Source organism: Poecilia formosa, unplaced genomic scaffold (genome assembly GCF_000485575.1).
Source record: "Poecilia formosa unplaced genomic scaffold, Poecilia_formosa-5.1.2 Scaffold380, whole genome shotgun sequence".
Taxonomy (NCBI): domain Eukaryota; kingdom Metazoa; phylum Chordata; class Actinopteri; order Cyprinodontiformes; family Poeciliidae; genus Poecilia; species Poecilia formosa.
In genome coordinates, this window is record NW_006800319.1 from 217,521 (window position 1) to 234,493 (window position 16,973).

The window sequence follows — 16,973 nt, forward strand, 5'->3', positions numbered from 1 at the left end:
TGCGATGGACTGGCAACCTGTCCAGGGTGACCCCGCCTCTCACCCGATACATTCACTGGAGATAGACACCACCAACCCTGGTTACCCCACTAGGGATAAGCGTGTAATGGATGGAGATTGACTTAGAACAAGCTTCTATATCTTGTTGAAAATATACTATTGTTTTATTTCGACTCTTCTAAAATATTTGCACTAGAAACTTGACCAAAATAGTTGTTTTTGATTGTTTTTGCAGTACAGAGAATTTCTTTCCAAAGTAATGTTTTATTCAGTTCACTTTATGTAAAATTTAACACCAATTCATAATAAACAAATCTGACACCTAAAGACAAATTAGTACAAATTTAAATCCGATAAATTCAGTTCACTCTTCTAATACAACTTAATTTAATCCACAACTTGATGTAAAAGGAACTGCTAAATGTTACTAAATGTTTTCCAAATGTACATTAGAAAAGTGTGAAGTGTGTTTATATCCTGGCTCTTTCTTGTGTTTGGAACATTTAAAACAGAAGAACAAAGTTCAAGGTGAGTGAATTTATCTGAAGGGTTTGTATTCCCCAACATTATATAAATAACATTTATATTATTTGAATTAAAGGTTGCGGTGTGGAACTGAAAATCATTAAAGCAGAAAGAGTCAAATTTTTGTCTCATCACCTCTACAAATTCTGCTGTTTCTGGAGGTCATGTGGCTTTTTGACCCCTGCAGGTTCCTGGTTCTTACCAGACTTAGCTCCTCCCATTCCAGGCTCATCGTGAGAACAGGAGGTGTTTAGGTTCACAATGTATAAGTTTGTCGCAATATGCTTAGAATTCATATTTAATTTATAATAAACATGTTTTAATCACCATATGCTTTAATCTATATATTATGTTTAGAATCAATACTACTGGTGATTAAAAAAGGAAATCTGCTCAGAATGTAAGTAAAGAGACTTTAATAAAATCTACCAAAAGCAACAGAAAAATAAACAGCTGATACAGGTTAGTGTCCAACATGGCCCCCTGCTGGTGGACCATGGAAGTGTTGATGAGGCCACATGCGTCTCATTCCAGCTCCACCAGCAGGTCTCCTTCCCCCACCGTCTCTCCAGCGTTACAGTGGACACTCTTCACCTGCGGGCAGAGAGGAGCGGCTGATCAAAGGCTCTCCTGCTTTAATTCGGATTCCTGAAACAAACGGACAAGCTTAGCAGAACACCACGGGGCGTTGCTACGGTTACCTTTGCTTGCCTAGCAGCTGTTAAACTGTTCTGCATCTTCATGGCTTCAATCACACAGATCTCCTGACCCTCTGCAACCTACAGAGGAAGCATCCGTTAATGCCTGACTGCAGCCTCATCTGTAAAGTGGATCGGCGCGACCCCGATTCTCTACATTAGATGAGTACTTCTAAAAATTTAAATAATACTGAACATGTTTTCACATTAATGTAACTTGGCAGTAAACAGATTAAAAACAGCTTTGATTTGATAGATAAAATAACATTTATCTTGAAGTTTCTACTTATTTCGTCCTGTGGAGTTTAGAGGGCCGTATAAATACTTGTGGCGTGCTGGATTTGGTCCCGGGCCTTCAGTTTGACACATTAGAGTCGTTACCGTGTCTCCAGGCTTGACGGACACGGCCACCACTGTTCCGGGCATGGGAGAGCGCAGGATGCTGCTGGTGTCCTCTGACACCTTCTCTGGCATGTAGGAGTCCAGCTCTGCTGCCCGCTGGGACAAAATCCTGAGTTTAAACTGAAAACACAAAACACACACACACCTGAAAACACACACAGTTATCAAGTCGCACAAAAGCCTGGCTCAAACTTTTTAAATGTGCTATACTTAGAAACCATTACAAATATTTCCATTAGGGCTGGTGACATTATGCGATTAATCTAAAAGGTTTATCGCGTTAATATTACGTAATGCAGATTAATCGCATTCCCTGTTTTGACCTGAAAGCCTTTTTCCCATGGAGAGTGGAAAGATAAGCGAGGAGAGTTGGCTGCAAATTTTGCTTTAAGAATCACGGTGATGGACATTTGGATGAAACCAAGCCGCTACGTCTACTTACTGTAATGATTAATTTATCCTTCCACCGAAAAAATGAGTCATTTCCAACCAAAAGACTTCTTTTAAACATTCCAGAATATAAAAACTTGGAAAACTGAGGCGTTTGGTTTGAGACAACAAAAAATTTTCTTTAGCATTTTTAGGACAACACGCATTTTTACATTTCAATTTTACAGAGTTAAGAACTGTGATTAATCATTAATCGCAGTGCTATTATGTGACTAATCTAATTAGGCTCTTTAATAGATTGACAGCACTAATTTCCATCCATCCATTCTGTAGTGAAGCCGCATCATTTCCTGGTTTCTCCAGCTCATTCTGGGTAATTCCTCCACAATCTCCTGTCAAGCATCATGTGTGACATCACAAAGCTTCCTGCTGGCATGCAGTCTTACCAATGTGCCCATGTACTGCAGAACTATGGTTCCTGAAGCGTCTCTGGACAGACACTACAACACACACACACACACACACACCAAATGTCAGCTGAGAAACGGCATCACATACAACCAGCTTCAGTGCGGTGAAAACAACCTGGAGGCGTTACCTGGAGCATCCTGTCTGCACCGTTAACAGAGACTGGCAGCAGGGGGGAGGCCAGGTTCCACTGCCCACACACCTCCACCGTCCCTCCACCAGCCTCCACCTGTAATGTCAGAGGCCACATGTACCAGTACCAATCACTTGGTTTTATGTGAATTAACATGCAAACGGAACGGAGTTGTACATTAGCAAAGATGCACCAATCCGATATTAATATCTGTATCAGTCCCGATATTGAAAAAAAAATCTAGATCAGGTAGTGTGACATTGTGCCCGATCCATTAAAGGATCGTCTTTTCAGCCTAATTCTATGCTTTGTGCTCTGAGCGACATCATGCTTCATGATTTATTTAACATTATATTTAGAACTCCTAATTGCACTTTCTGAATCATTTGAAAGGTTTGCTGCAGCTTAATTTTTACATGGCTGAGGTAGCCAACCTATCATTTAAATCAGTTTCAGTTTCTTTATTATTTATTTTACATTGGCTGTTATTCTCCTAATTGCCCTGACTGAGCAAAGTTGTGTTATTTTTAAACGTTTGTCTAAGCTTGGGAAGCTATTGGTGTATTTAAGGTGCTGTACTGGTGCAGAGTTATCAAATGAATTTGTAACTTATGATTAGATTAGATTTATGCAGGTTTTTTTTTTTACTAAACCTCAGATGTCCGTATCAGAAGTGGATAGGTGCATCCCTAGATTTAAAGTGTAAAGAGTTTTTGAAATCCTGAGTATTGTGCATTTGATGTTTCTTCTTCTGTGGGCACCAAATGTCAGAAAACGAGTCAGAACAGCCACTACTTAAACTAAAATAACTAGCATCACACATCAATGTACCTGCTGCCTTCTCTATCCAGTACTTACAGTGTAAACGTCACCTGACTTGGTGATGTCCACCTGGTGGCGCTCTCCCCCCAGCTCCACACACAGCTCCCAGTAGCCACTCTCCACAGGAGCCGAGGATACCCTGCAACATGCCACAGCTGAATTATGAATACAGCTCATGTAACCGTCTACATCCATCGCTGATACGATTTTTGATAATTTAGTGCATGAACAAGCTTATTTGCGTGACATTTTATTTTATTTTTTCTTATTTAATTTAAACACCACAATTGCAGAATTGTGTTTATTTGACATTAGCAGAATATAAAAGATTTGCACACATTTGTAATGGAAACTTCTGTCATCAAATGTTGAGAGGGGCAGAAAACACTAAACTACTTATGCACAAAATGATGCTCAAAAAAACCCAGTTTGTTGATCCAGTTTCACATTTCCAGCTCACAGATTCCCTCTGGTTCTGATTCAGGTTCACCCAGAAGCCCAGGTCAGACTGCAGCTAGCATGTAGTATGTGTAGCCATGGTTACCTGAGTGGACCCAGGATGTTACGTGAGCGGAGCTGAGCAGTAATGTACAGAGCTGCCGCTGAGGCCAGCAGCTCCCTGCAGCTCTCTGCGTCCAGCTGGTGACCTTTGAACCCGTCAGGGTAGACCTCAGGCAGGAAGTTTGTGCTGATGTCACCGGAGATGAACCGAGGGTGCGTGATGATCTCCCTCAGCAGAGGGATGTTGTGGGTTACACCTGAGCACACCAGACCAGAGGTGTTTAACAGAGCAGACTGGCCCAGATGCTGATGTTGCCACAGCCGAATCTACCTCTTATCACGTAGTGGTCCAGAGCGTCCTCCATCCTGGACAGAGCCTCAGCTCGGGTCGACCCATAGGTGACCAGCTGCGGACACAAAACGGATCAGTTACTGCTTCGCTCCGGAAGATCAATCAGAGGCAACGAGTGTGTTTCCAATATCCGTCACCTTGGAGATCATAGGATCATAGTAGATACTGATGTCACTTCCTTCCTCAATACCGCTGTCCACCCGGACCTGGTGGAGAACATAGCCGGTTACTCAACGCTCACACTGAGGAAACAGGAAGTCATAGAGACAGAGGGTCGTCCAGGTAACCAGGAAATCAGAGAGACAGAGGGTCGTCCAGGTAACCAGGAAGTCACAGAAGTCAGAGAGAGAGGGTCGCCCAAGTAACCAGGAATTCACAGAGACAGAGGGTTGTCCAGGTAACCAGGAAGACACCCTGACAACAACAGAAACTTACATTGCTGAGGTCGAGAGGCTCCTGGTACTCAGACAGCCGTCCAATAGAGGGAAGACCAAAGGACTTATACGGGTCCTACAGGAAAACAGGCAGTAAGATGAACACCTGCTCACCCAGCAGAGCTCAGCAATAGTCCAGTGACTTCAACCAGCAAACTGCAAACTAATAGAGTGGATTCATATACTTAATATGACCAGTTTTATACAGCAACAACATTAATATGTCTGACTTCTCAAACCAAGCAGGATGTGAGCGTGTCACTGATCTTATGTATAAAGTGTCTTTATTGGAGATTTGGTTGGATTTTGTTTTTATTAACAAACGATATTTTAGTGGCTATATGAGCCAAACAGCAGCCAGTTCTGTGATGACCTCAGAGGTCCAGAGTGTCACTGACCTCTGCGTAAACACGGCTCTCTATGGCCCAGCCGTTGATGGGGATGTCCTTCTGCTGGTGCTGCAGCCGGTAACCCTTGGCGACCCGGATCATCTGCTCCACCAGGTCCAGACCCGTGATGCACTCAGTAATCGGATGCTCCACCTGAGGTTAAAGGTCAAACAGAGGAAATATTAGGACAACAGATTGTAAACATTCACTTTAATATTGTCGCAGAATTACTGAACCACAGGTTAAACTACAAAAGTTTTTCCTCCCAACATTCATTGATTCTCTTTGTTTTTATGTCTCTGGAGCTCAAACCAGAAGCATTACATGAGCAAATAGAGTGGGGAGCTCCTCCCGCTGGACCGGAGTGGACTTACCTGGAGTCGCGTGTTCATCTCCAGGAAGTAGAAGTTTTTCTGGGAGTCCACCAGGAACTCCACGGTACCAGCAGAGGAATACTTCACAGCCTTGGCCAGCTGCACTGCCTGCTCCCCCATGGCCCGCCGTGTGTCTGGATCCAGGAAGGTACTGGAGCGGGGAGAAGGACCCGCAGCTTAGGTTCAGTTCAATCATTCAGATTTTATATATATTTAGGATTTAATGTTAGGATGTTTTCTGAGGAGCTCTGGAGGTCCAGAAGCACATCGTGGTTCTGCTGTTGCAAACCTCAGTCTGGCTGTTTTTGCTTTTTGTTTTAAAATTGTTCCGTTAAAATTCAGCTCTGGAAAAAATGAAGAGCCCACTGTACTGAACCCCACTGAAAACCTCCTGGTTATTCCACCAAATATTGATTTCTGAATGCTTCCTGAGTTAAAACATCAGTATTGTTGTTTCTAAATAAAATATGAACTTGTTTTCTTTGCATTTTTTGAGGTCTCAAAGCACTGCATCTTCTTCATTTCTCATTTTCTGCAAATAAATAGAAGATTTTTGCTTGGAATTTCAGAGACATGTCAGTAGTTCATAGAATAAAAGAACAATGTTCCATTTTACTCAAACATAAACCTATAAGAAGTAAAATCAGAGAAACTGCTAATTTTAAGTGGTCTCTTAATTTTTTCCAGAGTTATGTGTCTCCAAATTATATTTGGAATCTAATGTAAGGATAATAGTTACATACATGTATTGAAAATATCTATATTTCAGCCATATTTCTGCCTCCCATCCAACTGTGAGTGTTGCCATGTTCAGGTTACACAAATACAGTCAAAAGCCAAAAACACACTACACATGTCAGGCCTTCTGGCTGGAAATGATAGACTGCAAAAGAGCTGAAGGGATAGAAAGTTGAAGATCCACACAGAAAAATCCAGTGGTTCCTAAATCCTGTTTAACTCCAGAACCTGGTGTGAAACAGAACCAGCAGTGCTGGACCCGATGACAGAGGCCCACTGACCTGGGAGCCTCCTCCACCACCTTCTGGTTCCTCCTCTGGATGGAGCACTCCCTCTCATTCAGCCACAGGGCATTACCATGCTTATCAGCCAGCACCTGCAACTCACACACACACACACACACACACACACACACGCAGACAGGCGCGCACACACACACACACACGTTTTGTTTATTGAACCCATCATGACCTTTCCAAGCAGTAGCCTAATCACAGGTCAACCTGTAGACATCTGAGATTAGGGATACACCGATCCCCTTTTTTCACTTCCGATACCAAAATCAATATATGAGATTTGGCGTTATATATATATATATATATATATATATATATCATCATAAAAATAGCACCAAGTATAGAATTAGACTGAATAGATCTGCTCTTATGCATCAGTCACATTGTCACGATACCTGATCTACAATTATTTTCAATTTGGGGACCGACAGTTATTAATATCGGATTGGTGCATCTCTATCTAAGACAACGCTCTAGGCAACAAGCAGAACATTTACAACAATTACTTATATCTAAATACAACTAGCTGCAGATTGATTATTTATACATAGAAAACAAAAGGATTTTAAGTGTTTATTTCTGGACCACAAATGTGTCCACACACCCTGACGTCCAGCTGTTAGACGTCCTGATAGCTTAGGTAGGTGCAAAACTAAAAAGTCCACAACTGTGCATACCATGGATATACCTGATTATATAGTAGCTAGGCATAACCGACATGAACGGAAGAAAATGAAAAAATTAAACCGGTCAAGGTGACAACTCTTATTTTCACCGACTGAACTATGGGAGAGTAATGGCTGCCTACCTGGATCTCTATGTGCCTAGGGTTGTCTATGTACTTCTCAATCAGCAGCCTGTCATCCCCAAAGCTGGATGCTGCTTCCTGGGATGAGAAACGGAAACCTTCCCTGTGAGGCATAACATGCAGCACATCCATAAGCAATTCTAACAACTGCTCATAGCTAAAGCTGACTTGTATTAAAGCACAGTGTGTTTGTTGCCATCGTGCGAGGCGTTCATAGAACCGTACCGCGTCTCCTCATCGTTCCAGGCTATCCTCATTCCCTTCCCTCCTCCTCCAGCCGACGCCTTGATCATCACAGGGTAGCCTGGGAACAAAACACGGCAGAACCTGGAGCAACATCAACCATTCCACTCTCTTTACTCACAGCTGCAGGATATGAAATGTTATGAACTAGTAAATCGGAATTCCAGGCTCTAGAGTGGTGTCTGTGCCACTGCCTGACTGAAAGAGCACACGGTCTCACTCTGAGGACCAGAACACATAGAAACCAAGTAAACACATGCTGAGGAACGAGTCTATATCAGTCAGAACTGATATGTACCTCTGTCTGGTGGAGTTAATTAGAACTAAATGAACTAAAGTGAGTGAGTTAGGTGAGTTAATTTACAATCCTTTGTTAACGGATGTTGTCTTTCATGTGTTAAAGTCACATTTTAACAAAGGTAGTTAGTCATTTCACAGGACTGTCCACAATCCTGAGCTTTATGCCTGCAGTTTTTCCTAGGAATGTCTGAAGAGATTAAAATATCTAAGATGATTTTTGATCAGCCTGGAGTTTCGGCTGAAGCTCCAACATTCCTAGATGGGATTTGCAACTCTGGATTGTTCTACAGACTTAATTCCTGTCTCCTGTTCCACAAACTCCAGATGTGAGAAGACGACAGTTTAAAGCAGGGGTGTCCAAAGTGTGGCAAGACGGCCATTTGTGGCCTTTGAAAGGATTTTTGTCAGAACCAGACCAGAAGTCAAGAATGCTCAACAATTTCTCCAACAAAATAGACAGCAATTGATAATCCAAAAAATTTGGAAATTGTCTCTTTTTCATTTAATAAGGTTACTGTTGAAAGCCCTTTTTATGTTTTGGATCTTTAATTATATGCATTATAGATACATATCATTATCATTATCTGCATGACTTTTTAGAAAAGCCCTGCAGATAAAACAAAACAAAAAACAAGCAAACAAAAAAACATCACAAGCTCAATTTAGCAATTTTCATTGAATTAATTTTGCCAGTAGTCAAAATTTGCCGGTTTTGGCCTCCTGGGGCAAAAAATTGGACACCACTGGTTTAAGGAGTCAAATCATGATGAATCTGTCAGTGAGAACAGGGACGACTCACCGATTTCCTGAGCGATCTTCACAGCTTCCTCTGCAGTCTGTGAAGCAGAGAAAGGTGGGCTTTGGTTAGCAATGAGAAACCAAGATCAAGGTTCAACTACAGGTAGAGTTCTGACCCGTTCCAGCTTGACCTGAGGGTTCTGATCCATCAACCCAGATTTGCTAAGAGAAAAAGTCTTTAACATCTGCCAACAGCAGCAGGCAGAGCAGACAGATGCGTCATCTGGACAAATATATTGATTTTATATAGTATCAATATTAAATGATAACAAAAACATTAGACATGTTGCTGAGTTTTTAAACAACCTGTTTAACAGTGAAGCTGTTGAGAAGTAAAGATCAAATGCCTCAATGTGATAATAATTAATTATGTGATTGCAATGAATTTTGGATGATGAATGCCTTCCTGCAAATCATGTACGTTTAGCTTTTACATTGGAAGTCAATCATCACATAGTTTGCTTATAGTCTTATAATTAGGACTCATTTTGAATTTCTAAGTATTTAGTTACAGAGCGGACCCCTTTGTAATCCTCTGAAATGCCTCTTTATTTTAATGACACAAATTATTAAGAGTCAGAGGAGGACAGAACGAACCTAAAAAACCTGAGGGGAAAACTAGTTCTTGTTTTTATAAGTTAAATCTTTACCTTGGCTTAAAAGACCCAATATAATCTAAAATAATACATTAAGGATGGGTATTATTTTAATAATACCCATCAGGTCTCGTGTCACAGTGGGTGACCTCCGTATTAAGCTGGGTTCTTTTTCACCATCTGTGACCTCCTACCTTGACAACTCCATCAAATCCTGGGATAGTGTTGACCTTGGCAGCCTTAGCAATCAGCTTGCTCTCAATTTTATCCCCCATTGCTTGTATCGCATGAGTGTCTGGGCCAATGAATGTTACACCTTCTGCAGCCTAGCAACAAAAGAAGAAAAGCAACAAATGTTCACAATAGAAAACTACTGAGAGCACAAAGTAAAAAAAATAGCATCACCTAAATCATCCAATGAATTCTGAAACATCATCCCTTCTTGTGTCATCAGCAAACCTACTGAGTTCAGTCATGTGTCTGCAGAGCAATGAGCAGAGGACTGAGGACTCGTCCTTGAGGAACTCCTAATGGCTGGGTTCTACCGAGTGGAACGGCTGAACACAGAGCAGTATGACATCTTTCGATTATCTCACCGTTTTGAGTGGCACACCCTATGTTTCAGCAGGGAAGCCAGGTAGAAATATGTTTGAGAGGTCTTGTGTGTTTAATATTTTAGAAAATGGACAATGGAGACACAGATTGTATAGTCTGAGTGTGTGTGATTTGGCTTCTAAACGAACCCGATCCCAGTTCTTCTCACTTTGGGTCTCCATGCACTCATCCATTCTGAACATCATCATCTTCATTCAGCAACAGCCTCCAGTTTATTTTCCATTTAAGGGAAGTCCACTAACTCTTGGCTGTACATAACCAATCTAGTCTGAATCTTAGCACATGCTTTTTTTAAAAAAATGGTTTCTTTTTTCTTTTTTGCAGAAAACACGATGCAAATAAATGTTAAAAATGCAATAATGCGCAGAAGTAACTTCTGTTGTCCTTTTTCTTGAAAGGAATGGTATATGTTTTCCAGGAACACATGGCCATTTCATAGCACAATCAAGTAAGTATATTACCTTCAATTGTTATCAAAAGGCTACATATATCAAATATGACTTCAAATAAATTTTACGTCCCGATTTAACACCTTGAAATTGGGACTCTTCCTCTTTAAGAAGCTCCTGCTCTTTCTGAAACTCTGCCTTCAGGAAGTCATCACAACATGGCTCATCACAACATGGCTCCTCTATAAACCTTTAAAAACGTTTTTACCAGCATTGCACTCAGAAGTAGCTTGTATAATGAGCTCAGTTGATGCACAGTTTCACCTCATGTTTGCCAATTGGTGCTGGCTAGTCTGAAGAAGCTGAGCGGGAAAGAGCTGCTCTCTGAGGAGAAAGCTGGGAAGCTTGGAGTCGGGGCAAAGTCCAATCAGGCACAGCTCAGTGGTTGCCATGGAGATTAAAGAATTTCTCAAACATGCATGAAAGAATCACAGTAACACTCCAACCATGTTTTTGATGAGGGATTGTCATAATAACATGACAAAAAGCTCAACAAAGTTGATTTTACATGATACGGCCACTTTAACCACAGCCTCTTTGTGCATCTAAATAAGAACAAATTGAATCTGAGAATTTTTAGAGAAAAAAAACTGAAAGTTCTTCCAAAGGCACCACAAGATGAATCTCTGTGACTGGAACTCACCAGGCGCTTTGCAAATTCCTTGTTCTCAGAGAGAAATCCATACCCAGGATGAACCTTAAAAAAGAAAGAAAACACCGTTTAACACTCACATTCAGTCTGATCTTTGAGCCTGAGCTCAGTTTAGACTCAAGCTGTGACTCATGGGGAACACCCATAAGCTCAGGAAAAGCTGAGGACATGAAAGCTCACTGCTTGTGCTCCAGTTTGCCTGATGGCCTCCATGATGGCCTCCATGTTCAGGTAGCTCTTCCCAGTAGGAGCAGGGCCAACACACACAGCTTCGTCAGCCATCTTTACATGAACCTGGAGGCACACATGAACAAATCACAAAAACCATGTCATCATCTGTCAGGGCAGATCTTTGACTTCCAGAGTTTGAATGAAAATAAAGAGCCACTGATGCTGATGACAGAAAAAGAGAGAAGATGACTCACAGCACTGGAGTCTACATCACTGTGAACGGCTACAGTCTGGATGCCCATCTTTTTACACGTTTTCATCACCTGGAGAAAAACAAGAGATGTCCAAACCAGCAAATAGGAAATCTACACACACCAGGGGTATTTAATAGTTTCGCTAATTTATCTTCCAAATATTGTTTACCCAGCATACATTTGAAAATTGCTCTCATAATCCACATCAGAAAGGTCTGATAATAAAGATTAAACATTTGTTTTAACACTAAGACGCCATCAACAGAATACAATCTTCTTCGTCTTGTGCTCGTCTTAGCCTAATTCAAGAGCATAATGTTAATTTCTCCATATCTACACTTTCTGTGATTTACCTGGATGTTGTAAAGCATATTATGGGATGCCCGTGTCAGTAAAATGTAACCAAGCATGACAGAGAATGCAGACTAAACATTAAAGTCTATTATCTCTCTCACCCTGCAGGCTATTTCTCCTCTGTTGGCGATGAGGATCTTCTCAAAGGTCTGGAGAAGAAAAACAGCAGGTCAGTAAATGAACACAGCTAATCTGGGGTCACTTGAACACAACATCTGCAGCTTTAAGCTTCCTGTCTCAGGTGGTAACAGGGAGTTCACAGCTCTATTATCAGCAGCTCTAATTAAAAGTATCCAATGCCTGAATGAATATCAGAACTACACAACAAAAAGCAAATTCCACTGGGCTTCCATCGTGGGGTATGCAAACTTTGGGCTAAGAAAGCGCTGCTCCACTTTTGAACATCATAATCCATGTTTTCGTATTGAGAATAAAAACCGAAAACACTGAAGAGTTCCCCCATGTCCTGTCAGAGTGGAAGAGAGCAGAGGAAGAATCCCAGCTCACCTTCTCATTGGGACTGGTGGTGGTGGAGTACTGAGGCCTGTGTGTTCCTGCACAGCACCGGGCCTGGCATGGAGCAGACTGCAACACACACACACACACACACACACACACACCACGGGGGTTCTAGTTAGAGTGAGTTCCCAGATGATGAAACCCTTCCCCTTCACAGAACAGCCCTTCCTGTTCAGCTCCTTCAGACTAGCATGCAGCAATTAGCAAACACCTGGTGGAACTGCGTATCTGCTGAGCTCATTATACAAGCTACTTCTCAGTGCAAAGCAGGTAAAAATGTTTTTAAAGGATTAATAGAGGAGGAATGTACTGATGGCTTCCTGAAAGTGGAGCTTCAGAAAGAGAGAGTTTTTAAAGAGAAAGAGACAAAAAGCACAAGGCCTTCAAGGCACCCAACATGTTTTTGGGTGCCTCTAGTTATGGAGGCACCCATAACTAGAGGGTGCCTCCATAACTGGCATAACATACGCCAGTTATGGAGATTTTATCTCCATAACTGGCGTATGTTTTATTTCACATATTCTTAGAACTGAACCGGGAAATGACAGCATGTCATTGCACACTTAAAGTGCATTAAAAATATTTTCAAACACATCATGCGTGTGATGTGCAATGACATGCACATCACATGTGCATGTCATTGCACATGCACATGTGCAATGACATGCACATGTCATAGCTTGGAAAGTTAGCTACTGCTAACTTTCCAAGACAAAACTTGGTACATTTCAGAAAATCATTTTAAAATAACTGCTGTGTTCAACTTTCTCTCCCACCAGACCTGTGTATGTTTAATACTATTCTCCCCTGTTTCAGCCAGTTGTGGACCAGATCAGCTGCATCCTCTACTGAAACTCGCTTTTCTGCACATTAATAAAACTTGATTATCTCAACAGAAAGAAGAACGCAGTTCACACTGAATCAAATGAAGATGTCTTCAAATTTCAGTTCAGGTTTTCTGCTTCCCCCCCCCCCTGATTTATAAATTTATAAATATTTAATTTATAAATATTTAATCTAAGCTTTATTCTCGAACAGGCAGGGTTGCTCTGTAAAACTAGCTTCAACACTGAAATGTCCAGGTTAATAGCTGGTGCCAGTGGTCATAATGTTATGCTCATCAGTGTAACGGGCACAACAGCCGCTGCCATCAACTACTGGAGATTAAAGCGTTAAATCTTTGTGGCGGAGCAGCCGGTTGCGGTTCTCTAGGTGCTTACTTCCGGTCGGACTGAGCCTCCACCCTGACCCTGTCACAGTCACTTAGTGGAAAACTCACCTTCACGGCAAACAGCAGCCTGTCCAGGAACACTGCCTGTCTGTACACCGCCATGTTGCCCAAGTTTCTCTTCTTCTCTGAGCTTTCTCAGAGCCTACATCACTGCCCCCTCCTGGACTGAGCTTCGAAGTGTTCAAACCCGTCCCTCCATCGGCTGTACCCGCTCAGCCGACGGAGGAAAGTCAGGAGACTGTGTTCAATAAACTAAATAAACATAACATGGAAAAAGTTTAAGTGAATTATCATGGTATCATTTTTTTAGGTAAAAAACGTAATTTTTTAACAGGGTGTGAACACTTTTGAGGATCAGTGTATCTGTTGGTGAAGCAATAGATACACTGAAAGAAAATAGAGCAGAACTAAACAGCCAGACGGAGTTGCTGGCCACATACAAGTGTAGACTTCATTGATTTTGAAATGACCTCGTTTTTCATCTCTAGTGGACAGTTTTCCTTTGCTTCAGTCTACAATCTTTGTTTCCACTTGTTATGGACCAAGTTCCAGCTTGTAAATGTAGACTTCTATCTGAATAAACATATGTACTGCAAAAACACCAGTGATTTAAAGTCAGATAATAGTGAATGGGCATTTTCAAGATATGAGGACGGTACATTTCTTTTGTCTTGGCCATTAGCTGCAAAATATTCAAACTAATAAGACCCATCCACAGCCGGGAAGATACTGAATGCTCATAATTTCTACACGGAACCTTGCTTCAGTATCCCAGACAGACCTTTCAATGCATCAAGATGTTAACAATGTTATTCCCTTGAAATAAACTCGGAACTTCAGTGTTTTCTGCTTGAATTTATTTCAAAGTGAATGTGCTAAGAATGATAATAAAGGACAAAGAAAAATGTCACCAGAGACTGTCTTTGTTTCACTCATGTTCGTTACCTTTCTCCATTTTCAAGAAGAGCTGCAGAACATCTGCAACCTCATCAGGCCCAGGGCTGACCACGTCACTCCGGAAGCTATCCATCTAAATACAGAACAAACCTCTCCAGTCTACCATAAAAAAATGCATACAAAGGCTGAATCCAGGAGCCATTTAAGACAACAGAAGACATTAACAGGAAAAAAAAGACAATAAATGTTTATAAAAAAAACATTCGTCAGCAACAGGATTCAATTTTTTAAAGTCCAATCGTTTGTCTTTATTCTATTTTTCTCATTTTTGTCACACAATAACTGGAGTTGAGAGTGGTCTGATGATCTGAAGGCTTGTTCTATATGGCAGGTTCACTTCACTGGAATTTACCCATCATTCGTTTCAGCCACTTAATTAACTTTAGCAACAAAATTACTGGGGAAAGAACAGCCAGTCCCATGAACATCTGACTGAGCCGGAACATCACAGATAAAACAAGAAAGCATCTGAAAACTGAGAGAGAAACTCTGGTAGGTTCGAGCCGTGATTCCAGTTCAGTCTGGGAAATACATGGAAGTGCTAGTCTGTCACATCAACACATCCAGTTGGTTCTGGACGCCAAGCTGACCGTTTGAAACATTTTATTCTTTGGAGCAACATGAAGTTACTATTCCTAGAGGGTTCTTGATCCAAAACTACCGATTTGACCTAAAGCCAGAGGTTGGATAGCTCAACTCTTGGCTTCGTGAAACAGAATTCAGAACATGAAATTATACCGCTATTATTAATGGCATATTTTTCTACAGAAATTATGGAATCCCTCAATATTGAGAACATTGTTCCACCTTTAACAGCTTAACTTTTAGGAGGAATTGAATCCACTAAATGAATAAAATTGGATTAAGAACAATGAGTTGATCTGCCTTCCTGGGCAGATGGATTATCATCTGAAAACTGAATTCATTACCTCCAAACCTCTTCTACGTTTGATTGGTAGGGTCAAACGTCGATCTCAGCGTTTTGGACACTTTCGACAAACGGTCCAAAATGCTGAGATCCTCCTGTGCATTTATTGCGTTAGTGCATTTACTGGAATCTGTCCTGTTCCTTTAGGAACACCCCTATCACCTGTAACTGGAAAGATACTTCTTTTCTTAAGGCAGTTATTGTTTCATTAGGACAAGATACCAAACAAATGTTCTAGCTTTTTTTTTTGTTGTTGTTCAGTGCAGATTCAGAACTCAACAGTTAATCCCTTTCATCTTCAACTCCCACATATTAAAAATATTTCACTGCAATACTGTTGTTGCTTGATTGGCGATTTATGACAGAGAAGGTTTATGAAGAAACAATTTGTTAAGGAAGTTATGCTTTTATCCCAAGGTCATTACAGCTCTAACTCCCAAGATTGATCAGTAATGGATCAACTTTGACTCCCTCAACTCTGCATCAACACCATTAGATGATGCTGAGATGTGAGTATAGATCACAGATTCAAGGTGAGATCCAAAATTAAACTGTTTTTATATATGAATCCCACTTACTTCAGTCAATTTACCACTGTTTACTTCCCCAACACCGACTTTTGTTTGTCATCGTTTGTCCTTTTATTTCTTCTGTTGTACCTGGTTTTATTTCCAAGGCATATTACTTTGAGTTTTCTTTCCAGATGCTTTAATTTTCAACCTTTATAACTTTCATATCTGGTTTGTTCTGAGTCCAAATGTTAGACTGAGCGTATTAGGAATTATTTCAGCTATTATTATTAATTCCAACTGCTATATTTAGCTACTTCAGTTTTGATTTTTTGCGGACATGTTTTTTTGTGAATCAACCAGGAACATGATGGCGCATCAGGTTGATATGCAGACTCATTTTCAGAGTTAGGTCTGCACTGGTATTTTTGTTGAACAGCAAATAAATGATGATTCTACATTTTTTCTACAACATTGAGGGATTCCTCGATTTTATTTCATAATCTGATTTTTTTTTGTTGTTGTTGTTTTGTTTTGCTACCAAGTAAAACTAAGTGAACGTCCTCCAGGAGAAGTAAGTGCACTCATTTCGCTAGAAGTTAAGTTGGAGCAACAAAAAGTAAATAGGCCCCTTGCCACTCACAATTAAGAATGATCACACTTCCCCATATACATAATTAATATCTCTCAACCAGTTCATTACCCTCTCTAATTCATCTAACGCAGTCACCTGTGTGTTAGATTGGTGGCCATTTTGGAAATCCTGAGCTGTAAACTGGAATGTAACCAGACACAGGTCGCTGAGCCACTGATAGGACCTGAAGATTGGATTTTTTGAAGTGAAGTTTTGTATAGGTACTGTCAAAAATATTTATTTTTATTTTTTACAAAGATGTCATTTGACCATGAGCTTGCTGGAAATACATCTTGTTAATGGTGAAAGGCTAACAGCTGGTTAGCTTAAGTTAGTTATTTAAAACAACTCAAACTGAACATGTGGAAGAATCAGTGGGATACAACACCATGTTGGTGAATAACTTGGTGTTGTTCACTAACAGTTTGCAACT

General features: G+C 40.8%; 1 protein-coding gene across 2 annotated transcripts; it reads right to left on the minus strand.

Annotated features, from left to right (window-relative positions):
• Positions 1–924: 924 nt before the first annotated feature.
• On the minus strand, positions 925–13,726 carry pcca (propionyl-CoA carboxylase subunit alpha). 2 transcript variants are annotated; one of them, XM_016662614.1, is made up of 23 exons: positions 13,561–13,726; positions 12,270–12,332; positions 11,864–11,911; positions 11,409–11,477; positions 11,164–11,277; positions 10,975–11,028; positions 9,462–9,593; positions 8,673–8,709; positions 7,556–7,634; positions 7,331–7,433; positions 6,508–6,602; positions 5,489–5,639; positions 5,124–5,267; positions 4,727–4,801; positions 4,429–4,497; positions 4,271–4,346; positions 3,983–4,196; positions 3,475–3,577; positions 2,614–2,712; positions 2,462–2,515; positions 1,605–1,745; positions 1,227–1,304; positions 925–1,119 (listed from the first exon to the last, which is right to left on the minus strand). In XM_016662614.1, exons 1-23 carry the CDS (start codon positions 13,612–13,614, stop codon positions 1,051–1,053), a joined length of 2,121 nt encoding a protein of 706 aa, XP_016518100.1. In that variant the 5' UTR covers positions 13,615–13,726; the 3' UTR covers positions 925–1,050. The 2 variants fall into 2 exon arrangements, with proteins under 2 accessions (XP_016518100.1, XP_007575587.1); XM_007575525.2 differs by having other exon boundaries at positions 12,270–12,347.
• Between the last annotated feature and the right edge of the window lie 3,247 nt (positions 13,727–16,973).